General features: G+C 47.0%; 1 protein-coding gene across 1 annotated transcript; it reads left to right on the top strand.

The window, feature by feature from the left end:
- The first annotated feature begins 4,552 nt into the window (after window positions 1-4,552).
- SLITRK1 (SLIT and NTRK like family member 1) lies at window positions 4,553-6,631 on the top strand. The gene has a single exon (XM_009988976.2). The coding sequence runs from the start codon at window positions 4,553-4,555 to the stop codon at window positions 6,629-6,631; it is 2,079 nt and encodes a 692-aa protein (XP_009987278.2).
- Window positions 6,632-11,924: the final 5,293 nt, after the last annotated feature.

Raw genomic sequence — 11,924 nt, forward strand, 5'->3', positions numbered from 1 at the left:
CTTTATATAGATATGTATATATACTTATGTGTGCATGTATACACACATAGAGCATCATGTCTACAGTGTAGGATGTCTTTATTGTGATTATATCTCCCATAGAAATAACGAAGACAATTTTACATCACATAGCACAAATATTGCAAGAAGGGTATCTACAGTAATAATTTTTTTTTCTGTAGAAACTTTGCAAATGCTCTGAGTCCTGCTTCGCAGGATCTACAACATTAGACAAGGTAACTGTTTTCTAACATGGTCAGATATAGCACAAATGCACCCTTAATCAGCTTTACTTTCATAGTCATAGCAACAGGGAGATGGGAGATTACCAATGGGGAAAAAGTAAAAGTATCCCAGTAGCTTTTCCTGTTTCAAGGCATTTTCCATATTGGGAGTAAAACCATTCCCATTCGAAAGCCAATTTGCTTATGTTTGGTTAAATGTGGGACTTTACACCCAGAAAAAAGGTATAATTAGGAAGCTCAGTGTCTTAGGCTTCTAGAAGTTGCAGAGGCAAAAGACATCAGATAACCAAAGGAGTCAAGGAAAATACACTTGAGTGCTCTTTGCCCTAGATGATCTACTGGATAATTTGAAAGGGATAATGTGAGCTCTGGTTATTCAACCTGTGTATGGATTGTAAACTGGGATGCATATGCTGAATTTTAAAGACCCAGATTCACTGGCATTTCAGTGCTGTATGATCTCTCACTTTACCACACTCTCAAAAGAATAAAAAAAATCAGTTAGCGAGATCCTGATCAATCTGATCCAGGAGTAGGTATTTCCTTAAAACACTTAGAGGCAGGCCTCTTCTCCTAAGATACATGTTTCCAAACTTAATTCAAGATGAGGAAATCTAGACATTTAGGATTATGGCACCAAGTAATGATAGATTAATTTCCTGGCCCTCATACACCTTTCCTGTGTAACTTCAGTTACAGTACCAAAACTTCAGATACTAAATCTAAAAATGGGAGATTTCTCTTTTCTTTCCCTCCGACTTGTCTTCTAGATGCTAACATTCGCATGGCAGATGCTCTCTCAATACATATATCAATTATATGAGACATAAATCTCTCGATATAGTTCTAAAGTATACAGATGAAATCACAATACTAAATACTCTTTTAAAAGTTACATGGCATCCATAAACACTCTTACATCTTCTGGCAGATTTTTTATCTTTTTTTTTTTTCCACTGAAATTCTAGGGCCCCAGATGGCTTCCACTAATTCCCACCTCTCAGCAGATCCCTTGCAAAAAGCAGGTAATTTGTCCTTCATGCTTTGACAACAGGTCATTGTCTCCTTCCTCTTATTTGGTTCATATTTATTTATTTAATATCTTGTTAATGTTCAGGTCTTCTGGTTGCATTTTGATTGTTTTTACGGTGCCTGAGCAATTTTAATAACACGAAGGTAAAGATGCTCGGAAGCTTTATTCTAAGGCGAGAGGAGAACAAGCTGTTTAGTCCTCCTGCCCCACATCCCAGTGAGGGTTCACCAGGCTCCATGTTTCCAGCCTTTCCTCCCCCGAGCCTTTACTCATGGAGATCTAGTCGCTGCTGCTGACCCCCGGTGAGCAGGTCTCCTACCCCGACCCTCTCCCTGACCCTTACCCCTTCCCCTGACCCTCCCGCCTCCTTCCACAGGGTTTCCTGGGAGCTTCCCGGCCTCTGGCTCCTCTTGCAACTTCGAGGCTGCAATTTTTGATCCACGGAGGTTTCCAGCCAGCTTAGCACCGCCCGCTCCACCACTCCCCACCCCTCCCCGCAACATCACCGAGAGACAAAGTCAAAGAAACCGTCAGGAGAAATGAATTAATGCGCCTCAAAGTGGCGCCAAGTTTCCTTTCCCTCTTCTTTTTTCCTAATGAAACCACTAATATATTTCTTGTGGTGCTTTCTGTCTCAGTGGCATTTTATCTCTTCTGGCCCGTTTGTAATTTATTGGGCAGGCTCTTTCAGGGCCAGGATTTCTCTCTTTTTGTCTGTTTCGTTTCCTGCTTCTGTCCCGTTTCCTCCATCTCCCCGCTCCCCCCCCCTCGCCCCCCCCCCCCCCCCCGCCTCCGTAGTCCCAGCCCACCGTAACGAACCGAAAGGCCAAATCTTCATCCTGGGGACCTGAAATGGCCACGGCAACTGTTGTAACTTGTCTGCGGTCTAATTACATTAATTTGATAAGATCATCGTCGGCAGGATGTCCAATTTACTTGCAAGCGGCAGCCAGGGAAAAGCTTTGACCAAATTAGCATGCCGCCGGGACCAGGGGGTGCAGGCTCCATATGGCTCCCTGGCTTTCTCTATAAATAACCCTCCTCCGGCCCACCCCCGCGGTTACATCCTCCCTCCCCTACCAGTATGCCGCAAAGTTCACCAGCGGCGCCGGACGGCAGAGGTACAGCCCGGGGCTGCAGGAGGCACCCGGCGGCCGGCCTGCCTCTCCCGCACCCCCCATCCTCCTCCTCCTCCTCCTCCTCCTCCTCCTTCTCCTTCTCCTCCCCCTCCTCCTCCACTCCCCGCCCCCTCCTCCTCCTCCTCCTCCTCCATCCTCCTCGGCGCGATTTGACAAGGCAGGGGGAAACGCGGGTTTCCACTTGCACCACCAGATGTGCAACTGGTTCTTCGCTCGTAGGCATCTGAAATCCGTCCAAATGATGCAGAAACTTTTATATGCTTGGCTCCTTTCTTTAAGGCCAGGCATCGATTTTTCCGCTGTGTAATCTCTTTTGTCAGAAGGGTGGGAGCTGGAAAGGACGTATGGGGGGGGGGGGAGTTGGAGCGGGGAGAAGGGGAGGGGGTCGAGGGAAACAGGCGTTGTATTTCCACCGAGAGGCTATTAGGAGTATCCCCAGGGAAATATCCATGCATGTACCTACGTGCATCTCTCGATTTTTATATATAGATAAGAATGTCAAGATGCACAACTGCCAGTTTCAGCCCTCTCTTCCCCTCCTTAAGGGAGACACTCTACTCTGTGGGAACAGGTGGCGTGAATTGCTAACAGCGCAGCAATCGCCTCCTCCCTACCCCCCTTCTTCCCTGTGATCATTTACATTATAAAATATATATATGGTGCAATAATCCACCGTTCAATATCGCAAAGAGAACGCCTGCAAGAGAACAAATCCAGCACGAAACACTACAGACTGCAGGGGAGGAAGAAACGCGTTTAAAGCAACGATAAAAATGGCGTGCAGAATAATTACCTGAAATTGCTATTCGCTTGACACCCTGACACTAATTCTGTTCAAGCCATCGGGAAATACAATGAAGCAAACGCACCTTCCTCGCCTGCTTGTGCAGGTGTGAGTGTGCGTGAATGGGGGCAATAGGGAACTGGCCGGAAGGAGGGGAATGCTAAACTTTCCATCTTAAAAGAAAAGAAATAAATTAAATAATCCACTTAGGAGAAAGCATCTAAATAGATCGACAGCTTTTAATGCCGACGTTTTTAACGCTTGCCCTGTACGTGGATTGATTTTTTTTTTTTTCTCCAGCATTCCCTCAGCAGATGGATTTTTGCCACTGCAGCTCAGCAGAGGGTGTCAGATCTTTCAGAGTGCACCAGGTTGAAACGAGCAGAGCCTCTTAGCAACTCTCCCTCCGCGTGCATGTGAGTGTGTGCGAGCGTGCGACTCGGCAGCAGCGGAAGAAAAAGGAAAGAAGAGCGAGCGAGCCAGCGGGCGAGCAGGGGAGGCAGCGCGGACGCCAGGGCGAGGCGAGGCGAGGCGCGGCGCGGCGCGGCGCGGGCAGGCGGGCCGGCGGGCGGCCCCGCGGCAGGCTCCGGCTCCGGCTCCGGCTCCGGCCCCGGCTCTGACTCCGGCCCCGGCCCCGGCCCCGGCCCCGGCCCCGGCTGCCGGCGGGCATGGGCAGGCGCGCACCGCGGCGGGGGCAGGCTCCGCGCAGCGCCGGCGGTGCGGCGCCCAGCGCCTGAGGCTGGGGCGCGCTTTCAGCACCGGGGCGCTGGACAGCGCCCGGCGGGCGAGCGGCGCGGCCGCGCGGCAAGGTCAGTCCGGCGCGGAGCCGCGCGCAGCGGCAGCCCCCGCGGCCACCGCCGCGCTCTCCGCCTGCGCCTCCCTGACATGCAGCGGCGGCCGGTGGCTAGCAGCACCGTTCCCGCGCCGGTGAGCCAGCCCGGCCGGCAGACCTCCACTTAGCTGCCCGGGAGCCGTCAGGGAGGGGGATCGAGGAGGGGAATTTTTTTTTTTTCCCCTTCTACTTTTTTTTTTACCCCCCCCCCCCCGCCCCCCCTCCTCCTTGCGTGCCTCGCAGTACGTGCCTGGATAGTTTGTGGATATAATTATTGACTGGAATCTGGGCTGTTGCAGTTGTACGTGGGGGGGGGAGAGAGGGAGAGAGGAGAAAAGAAAGCGTCCCCCCCCTCCGCCGACCCTCCCTGCTCCCCCTCCCCACATTTTTTTTAACCCCCCCTCTTTGGTGGTGGTTCGGACATTTCATGTATTGAAAGAACTGGAATTGCTTTCCGTGTGAGGAGGATGGTTGCTGTTACTTTGTGATGAGATCGGGAATGAATTGCTCGGTTTAAAAATGCTGCTTTGGATTCTGTTGCTGGAGACGTCTCTTTGTTTTGCTGCTGGAAACGTTACAGGGGACGTTTGCAAAGAGAAGATCTGTGCCTGCAACGAGATAGAAGGGGATTTGCACGTAGACTGTGAGAAAAAGGGATTTACCAGCCTGCAACATTTCACCGCCCCAACTTCCCAGTTTTACCATTTATTCCTGCATGGAAATTCCCTGACTCGACTTTTCCCTAATGAGTTTGCTAACTTTTACAATGCAGTCAGTTTGCACATGGAAAACAACGGTTTGCATGAGATTGTTCCTGGGGCTTTTCTCGGGCTGCAGCTGGTGAAACGCTTGCATATAAACAACAACAAGATCAAATCGTTCAGGAAGCAGACTTTCCTGGGGCTGGACGATTTGGAATACCTCCAGGCAGATTTTAATCTATTGCGGGATATTGACCCGGGAGCGTTTAGGGACTTAAACAAGCTAGAGGTGCTAATTTTAAATGACAATCTCATCAGCACCTTGCCCCCCAACGTGTTTCAGTATGTGCCGATCACTCATCTCGACCTCCGGGGAAACCGTCTTAAAACCTTGCCTTACGAGGAGGTCCTGGAGCAGATCCCAGGCATTGCTGAAATCCTGCTAGAGGATAACCCCTGGGACTGCACTTGCGATCTGCTGTCGTTGAAGGAATGGCTGGAAAACATACCCAAAAACGCTTTGATCGGCAGAGTGATTTGTGAGGCTCCCACTAGGTTGCAGGGCAAAGATTTAAATGAGACCACAGAGCAAGAGCTGTGCAAAAAGAACAGAGTGGATTCTAGCCTCGCTGCTCCCCCTGCCGAAGAAGAAACCTGCGATCCTGGTCCCATTCCAACCCCCTTTAAAATACATGGCAAAGAAGACCCCGCCACGCCAGGATCCGCTCCAAACGGAGGTACAAAGATTCCCGTCAACTGGCAAATCAAGACCAGACCCACGGCTGCCGTGTCGACAGTCAGCGCGAAGAGCAAGCTACCGGCCACCGCCTCCTGCCCGCAGATCTGCAGCTGCGACCAGATCCCCGGCTCGGGTTTAAAGGTTAATTGCAACGACAGGAACGTGAGCAGCTTGGTGGATTTGAAGCCCAAGCCCTCCAACGTGCTGGAGCTGTTTCTGAGAGACAACAAAATACACACCATCAGGAAATCCCACTTTCTGGATTACCGGAAACTTAATTTACTTGATCTTGGCAACAACAACATCGCCACCGTCGAGAACAACACCTTCAAGAACCTCTTTGATCTCCGATGGCTCTACATGGATAGCAACTACCTAGACACCCTGTCCCGGGAGAAATTCGCTGGGCTGCAAAACCTGGAGTATCTGAACGTGGAGTTTAATGGCATCCAGCTGATCATGCCCGGCACCTTCAATGCGATGCCCAAACTGAGGGTCCTCATCCTCAACAACAACCTGCTGAGGTCTCTCCCAGTAGACGTGTTCGCCGGGGTCTCGCTTTCCAAGCTGAGCATACACAACAATTATTTCATGTACCTCCCGGTGGCGGGGGTGCTGGACCAGCTCACCTCCATCACCCAGATCGACCTGCACGGCAACCCGTGGGACTGTACTTGCCCTATCGTGCCTTTCAAACAGTGGGCGGAGATGCTGCGCCCCAAGGTGATTATGAGCGACCTGAGGTGCGAGTCCCCTGAAGATTTCTTCAAGGAGGATTTCGAGTCTCTCTCCAACGACGTGATTTGCCCTCAGTTAAAAATCTCGCCCACATTAACTTCCACTAACAAAAACAGCACCGGGTTGACAGAGACAGGTACTCACTCCAACTCCTACTTGGAGACCAGCCGGGTCTCTATTTCGGTGCTGGTGCCAGGGCTCCTGCTGGTTTTTGTGACCTCCGCCTTCACGGTGGTTGGCATGCTGGTGTTCATCCTGAGGAACAGAAAGCGGTCCAAGAGGAGGGACGCCAACTCCTCCGCGTCCGAAATCAACTCCCTGCAGACGGTCTGCGACTCGTCCTACTGGCACAACGGGCCCTACAGCGCCGACGGGGCCCACAGGGTTTACGACTGCGGCTCCCACTCCCTGTCGGACTGAGGCGGCGGGCGGGGCGGGGGCGGCCGCCCCCCGGCACAGGCCCTTCGCGCTCCGGCCGGCGGGGCGGCCAACGCCGGGCCGGGGCCGGCTCCGCGCCTCGGCTGCCTTGTGTGAGAAACGACACAGACACACACACGCCCCCCTCACCGCCCCCATCGCGACCACCGAGGCCCGGTGCGCGGCGGGGGGAGCCCGGCGCGGTGGGCGCATCCTCCGCCCCTGCGCTGCCAGCTCTGCAACGGACCGGCGAGGGCCCGCTTCCTGCGGCTCCGGCAGGGCCAAACACGGCTCCTGGTTTTGTTGGGCTTTTGTTCTATTGTGTCGGGGCTTGCTTTGCTCTTTTTTTTTTTGGCCCTCTTCCCTCGTGGACCGACCCGTCTCCGAGAGGCCGGGAAGAGGAGGGGGGCGGAGAGGAAAGGCTGGTGGCGGCCTCCTCCTGACAGCAAAGCAGGAGTGGAAAGTTGCACGAAGGCATGAATGTAATGTAAATAAATGACTCCGACTCCGAAACAAACAGATAAATGGACAAAATAAATAAATAAAAAAAAAAGTGCTGCATGGCTCGCATGGATACAACGCACCCCAGGGACGCTCCAGCCCCCGACTGGAAGCAGCGTCTAGTTCACACCATCGTCCCTCTTACCTGATAAGTCCCTTCGTATCAAACCTTCTATATACGAAATACAGTATAATAATAAAAAGTGCCATTTCGCCATTTTTGTGTGATCAATAGGCAGTAGAGATCGTACTTTTACCGTGGAAAAAATTGTAAAGGTTTTATTTAAGACATAGTTGCATGAATATTCTCATTGGATTTTTTTTAATTATTATTTTTTTAGGTGGGGAATTACTTTGCTGGGAGAGATTTGCTTTGTTGGTGGTGGGTTGTGTTTCGTTTTTCGGGGGGGGGGAAGGAAAGAGGCTTTGGTTTTGTTTTCTCTCTCTTTTTCAATATACATATTCAGTATTGCCTTTCCATCTGAATGTAAAAATTAGTACCCTTGATTTCTATTATGGTAACAGTGTAAACATACAAAAAAAAATCCAAGGCAGTTAAGCATGACCAATTAATGTCACTCTAGTGCTTAGGCTGCAAAGTTTAATGGTAGAAAATTCTGTGCTGTTGTAAATCTTACTATAACTTGAGGAAAACAGAACTGAGGAAGCAAGTGAAACTTACTAATTCTATTCGAGGATTTTATAATGGCATATTTTTTCAGTATTAAAGTGAAAATGTTTTCAACTCCGGGTCCTTACCATTTTTCCAGCATCAGTTCTTGCAAGTGGGTTATTTGGGTTTAGGGGACAGAGCCTCCTTTCAGTGCTGTGTGTGTTTCTCTCTCTCTCTCTCTCCCCCCCCCCCCCCCCCTTCCCTCCCTTCCTCTCTCTCATTCATTCACACGCAGAGGGACAAACACCCTTCCCTCACCCCTTCCCCAATGTAAATAACACACAGAAGTTTCCTGCCTCCTCCCTTCTGCCTCGCCTGCCCCCCCCCCTTTTTTTTTTAATAATGCGGCAGTGAATCCCTTTATTAATACTGTGAATCTCTCGCTGCTGCTGCTGCCGCCGCCTCTGCTGCACACACTGCAGATATATTAGGGATGTTAGTGGGAATTTGATTTAATTGACTCTGCCTAGCTCGGTCTCATTAAGCCGGAGCCGGATTTCACCGGTCAGCACTTCAGGCCCGCAGGCAGCTCGCCGGACTGCCGGCGAGGCGGGGCTGCTGCGGGCGGCTGGGCTCCAGCAGCTGCTGCTGCAACTGGGAAAACTAATTAGCGAAGGGACTTTCCCATCCCTGCTCTGGGTAGCTGCACCCTTTGATATTCAATGCCGAAAAAAAAAAAACCCAAACCAAAGCCAAAACACTACGGCACAGTGCTGCAGCTGGACTTCAGGCAGCCCGCGATTGATCCCGTTCCTGTAAGGGGAAAGTACCCCTAAACTCGGTAAAACCTGTCTGTAAAGGCGAAAGCCCCTGCAGATCGCTTGTAACTCACAGCTCAAGTCCCAGTGGAGATATGGAGAATTTCAGTCACGTTGCTTCTGGCTTTCTCCAGGCAGAGAATCCTTTTAAAGAGTAAAACACCGTAAGGGACTTGCTAAACTTCAAATACTGATTCGGTTTGCTTTGTAGAAAATGCCCACCGTTGGGATATGCGAGGAGAAAACAGACATACATCCACCACATTGCAATAGATACACTCTTGAAAACGAGGCAGAAGCCTGTTCTCTGGTGTTCATGAAGTATTAAACGTGGGGAATAGATCATTCCTCCAGAATCCAGAATCCTCTATCGCTGTGGAAAGGTCTGCAGTCTCCTAGAAAATACCTTGAAGTATTGCGTAGCTCTGAAAACGGGATGTCCTGCTCCCTATTTCGAGGGCCCTTCTTTATTCCCCCCGGCTTCTTTTTCAGACTGATTGTTCTGCCAGGACATTCTGTGTAAGACAAAGTGATGGCAGTAGAGGCACTAGTTTGCCATTGTGCGCTGTGCAATCTACCAGATTGAGAAGAAAAAGAAAATGCATTTACATGTGAGCCAGTATTTCTGTCCTCAGGGGGCCATTAACTTTAGTTTAGGCATAGTTAAAAAAAAAAAAAAAAAAACAACAACACAAAAAACTCACACATTTAAGAATAAGCCAGTGCACCCCTAGATGACTACCCGAGTTTTGCTGCCTTCTCCAAGATACTGTGGTGATAAAAATCGAAGAACTGAGAGGATTAAACATACATCCCATGCTAAAAAATCATGGTTACCTTACAAGCACTGTTATGGAAGTTAAGATAAAAGATATATTAAATTAAAGATGTCTAATCACCGACTGAGATCAGACGTGCATGCATTCCAGAGAATATATTGCTAAATATATGTCATTTTGATTTGTCATAATTGAGAAGTAGCATAAACTTGTAACTTTCCTTAAAGTGCTAGTTATTTGACACACTTAAACAGCAATGTCAGTTCAATTGAAATGTTGAAGATAGGCTTTTGTCACCCTGTTTCTAGGTTGAGGTTGACGGGAAAGAACAAAATGACCCTTTCTCTTTCTATGTCACTTTCTGATTTTAACATTCACATGATTCTTTCTTCCATCTTGCAGACACTCACTCTTAAGACACATAGATCATCTAACTCTCTGATATAATAATTACCAGGCTATGAATTATGATGTTTGTCTTACTTCCATGTTTAGCACTTTCGAGGTTATTTTTATCAAAACAAAACAGTCAATCAAAGAGAAAAATAAGAGAAAGAAAAAAGATGATTGAGGATGTATTGGAGGAGAATGAGCTGCAAATATGTTGAATATGTTTAGGTGTATGACATTACTAACAATAACAAAAAAAAGTTTTATTCATTTTGATTAAGCCTAACTGTCTCGATAATACTTTTAGCATTGCAAGCCTATATAATATCCATGTTGTGTCAAATGTGCATTTTTTTCTGCTAACTTAAGAAGAATTTTGTAACTTCAGGCATAACATATATCATATTAAGTTACTTCTTATTGCTTCTTAATCATTACAGTAAAGAGATTTCTGTTGTTTCAGAAAGAACAGGCAGGAAAGGAACAGATATCTTGTTTAGCTAGGTTTTAAATAAAAAAGTTTTATTTATTTATTTATTTTTTCCTGCAAGTACTTCAACTAAGAATAGCCTAGAATTTTAACTGTTGCCATAGAAATATATCCCTGTATGTATGGTAGCCTCTTGCATGCCATTGCAGAAGGATGAATGGAACTCTGGGAGCAACCTGATAAAGTTTTAAATTAATACCCATAGGTGATATGTGTCATTTTGAGCAGAAGTATACTGTTAGAACTGCAAAGGAATGCGTTATTATATTGCTTTACTAAATTTACTGATTGTGCCATGTTATTTTATAACTTTCGTGCAGTTGCATTGAAAATACACTGTTTCGGATCTACTTGCAAACTAAGGTGATGTAAACTTTTTTTTTTTAGCAAGAGAGAAGTCAGATTTTATCTGATGGAGAAGAAAAGGCTTTGTGTTTTAGTCTTTACTCGAGTAAAACAGCCATTAACTACAAAAGGCGAGCGTTTCACACTTTTTTAAGCTGGTGGCAAAACTCATTAGGGTGAAAGTTAGTGCTGCTGCAAAACACTCCTCCTTCCCAACAGAATAATCTCTAGCTTACATTACGTATGAGAAGTTTCGTAGGTCTCCCGAATATGAAAATCTCCCAAAGACAAGTAGCTCTTGGTAAAGCTTTAGTAAATGGGTAACCTCTTTCTCTTTGTCTTTTTGCTAGTGGCTTGTTCAGTTGCAAAACAAACAAAGCAGGATTTTGTTCGAGAGTTTAGTGTAGTTCTTTATACTATTCGGATCAGTCAGAGCGGATTTGGCTACATTGTTATTTACGTGTGACCCAAAGCGAGCGTTCTTAGGTTAGTATGGATTCCAGCAGGTGAATTCTTTTGTATTTAGAAAAGTTTCTATAGGTATATACTTGAAGTAGGATAATATCTCTGGCTGAATCTTATTCCATGTATTTGTGTAGTTAAAATTTGTGGGAATTCTTTGTGATTTATGATACAGAAATTTCCAGGCAATGGAAAAGACTTCTGAGCTGGCTGCTGCACAAGTACCTTTTTTTGGTATGTGGGAACAAGTCAGAAAGTGAAGAATTAATGCTTTGTGTTGGTAAACTACGGTTGCCCTCGTATCCCCCAGATATTTGTATAATCTGTTTAAAGTGTATAATATATAATCTGTTTAAACTGTATTAGGAGGATGGATATGATCAATCGAAATCACAAGAATCTTTTTAGTTGTCCTCAGCTTTTCCCAGGCAGAGGAATATTAGCACTGGAAAAAACGTGATCTAAAAAATGTTGCAAGTATTGTGTTATATTACATTACATTCACTGTGATTACATTTAGCAAGGGCACCTTAATGGGTTGACTTGTAACAGAAGATGGCATTCAACATAACTGTTTGAGAGTTTCAGAAACTTTTATGATACTATCTTATAGATGGAGAAATAGAAATGAGATCCATCAGTACTACTTCTCCAAGACTAATTATCTGGTAATTGACATATTGTTGAGCTGAATGGTTTCATTTACCATCTAAAATTTCTGAATCGATTTCTCTGTATAATTCTTAAATACATTCTTCAGTTATGTGAGAGAGGAACAAAGTCAGCAGAAATTCCCCTGAAAGAAATAGCAGTCTCCTGCCCCAAGCACTTGAAGTCTAAGACTGAAAATTCATAGCACAGGAAAGAACGGACAGAAACTGCCCATTGTAGAAGACCC

This window comes from Tauraco erythrolophus, chromosome 1 (genome assembly GCF_009769465.1).
Source record: "Tauraco erythrolophus isolate bTauEry1 chromosome 1, bTauEry1.pri, whole genome shotgun sequence".
Taxonomy (NCBI): domain Eukaryota; kingdom Metazoa; phylum Chordata; class Aves; order Musophagiformes; family Musophagidae; genus Tauraco; species Tauraco erythrolophus.

What these genes read in the sequence shown, in the direction of transcription:
- SLITRK1 (XM_009988976.2), top strand. Translation starts at nt 4,553, where the DNA reads ATGCTGCTTTGGATTCTGTTGCTGGAGACGTCTCTTTGTTTTGCTGCT.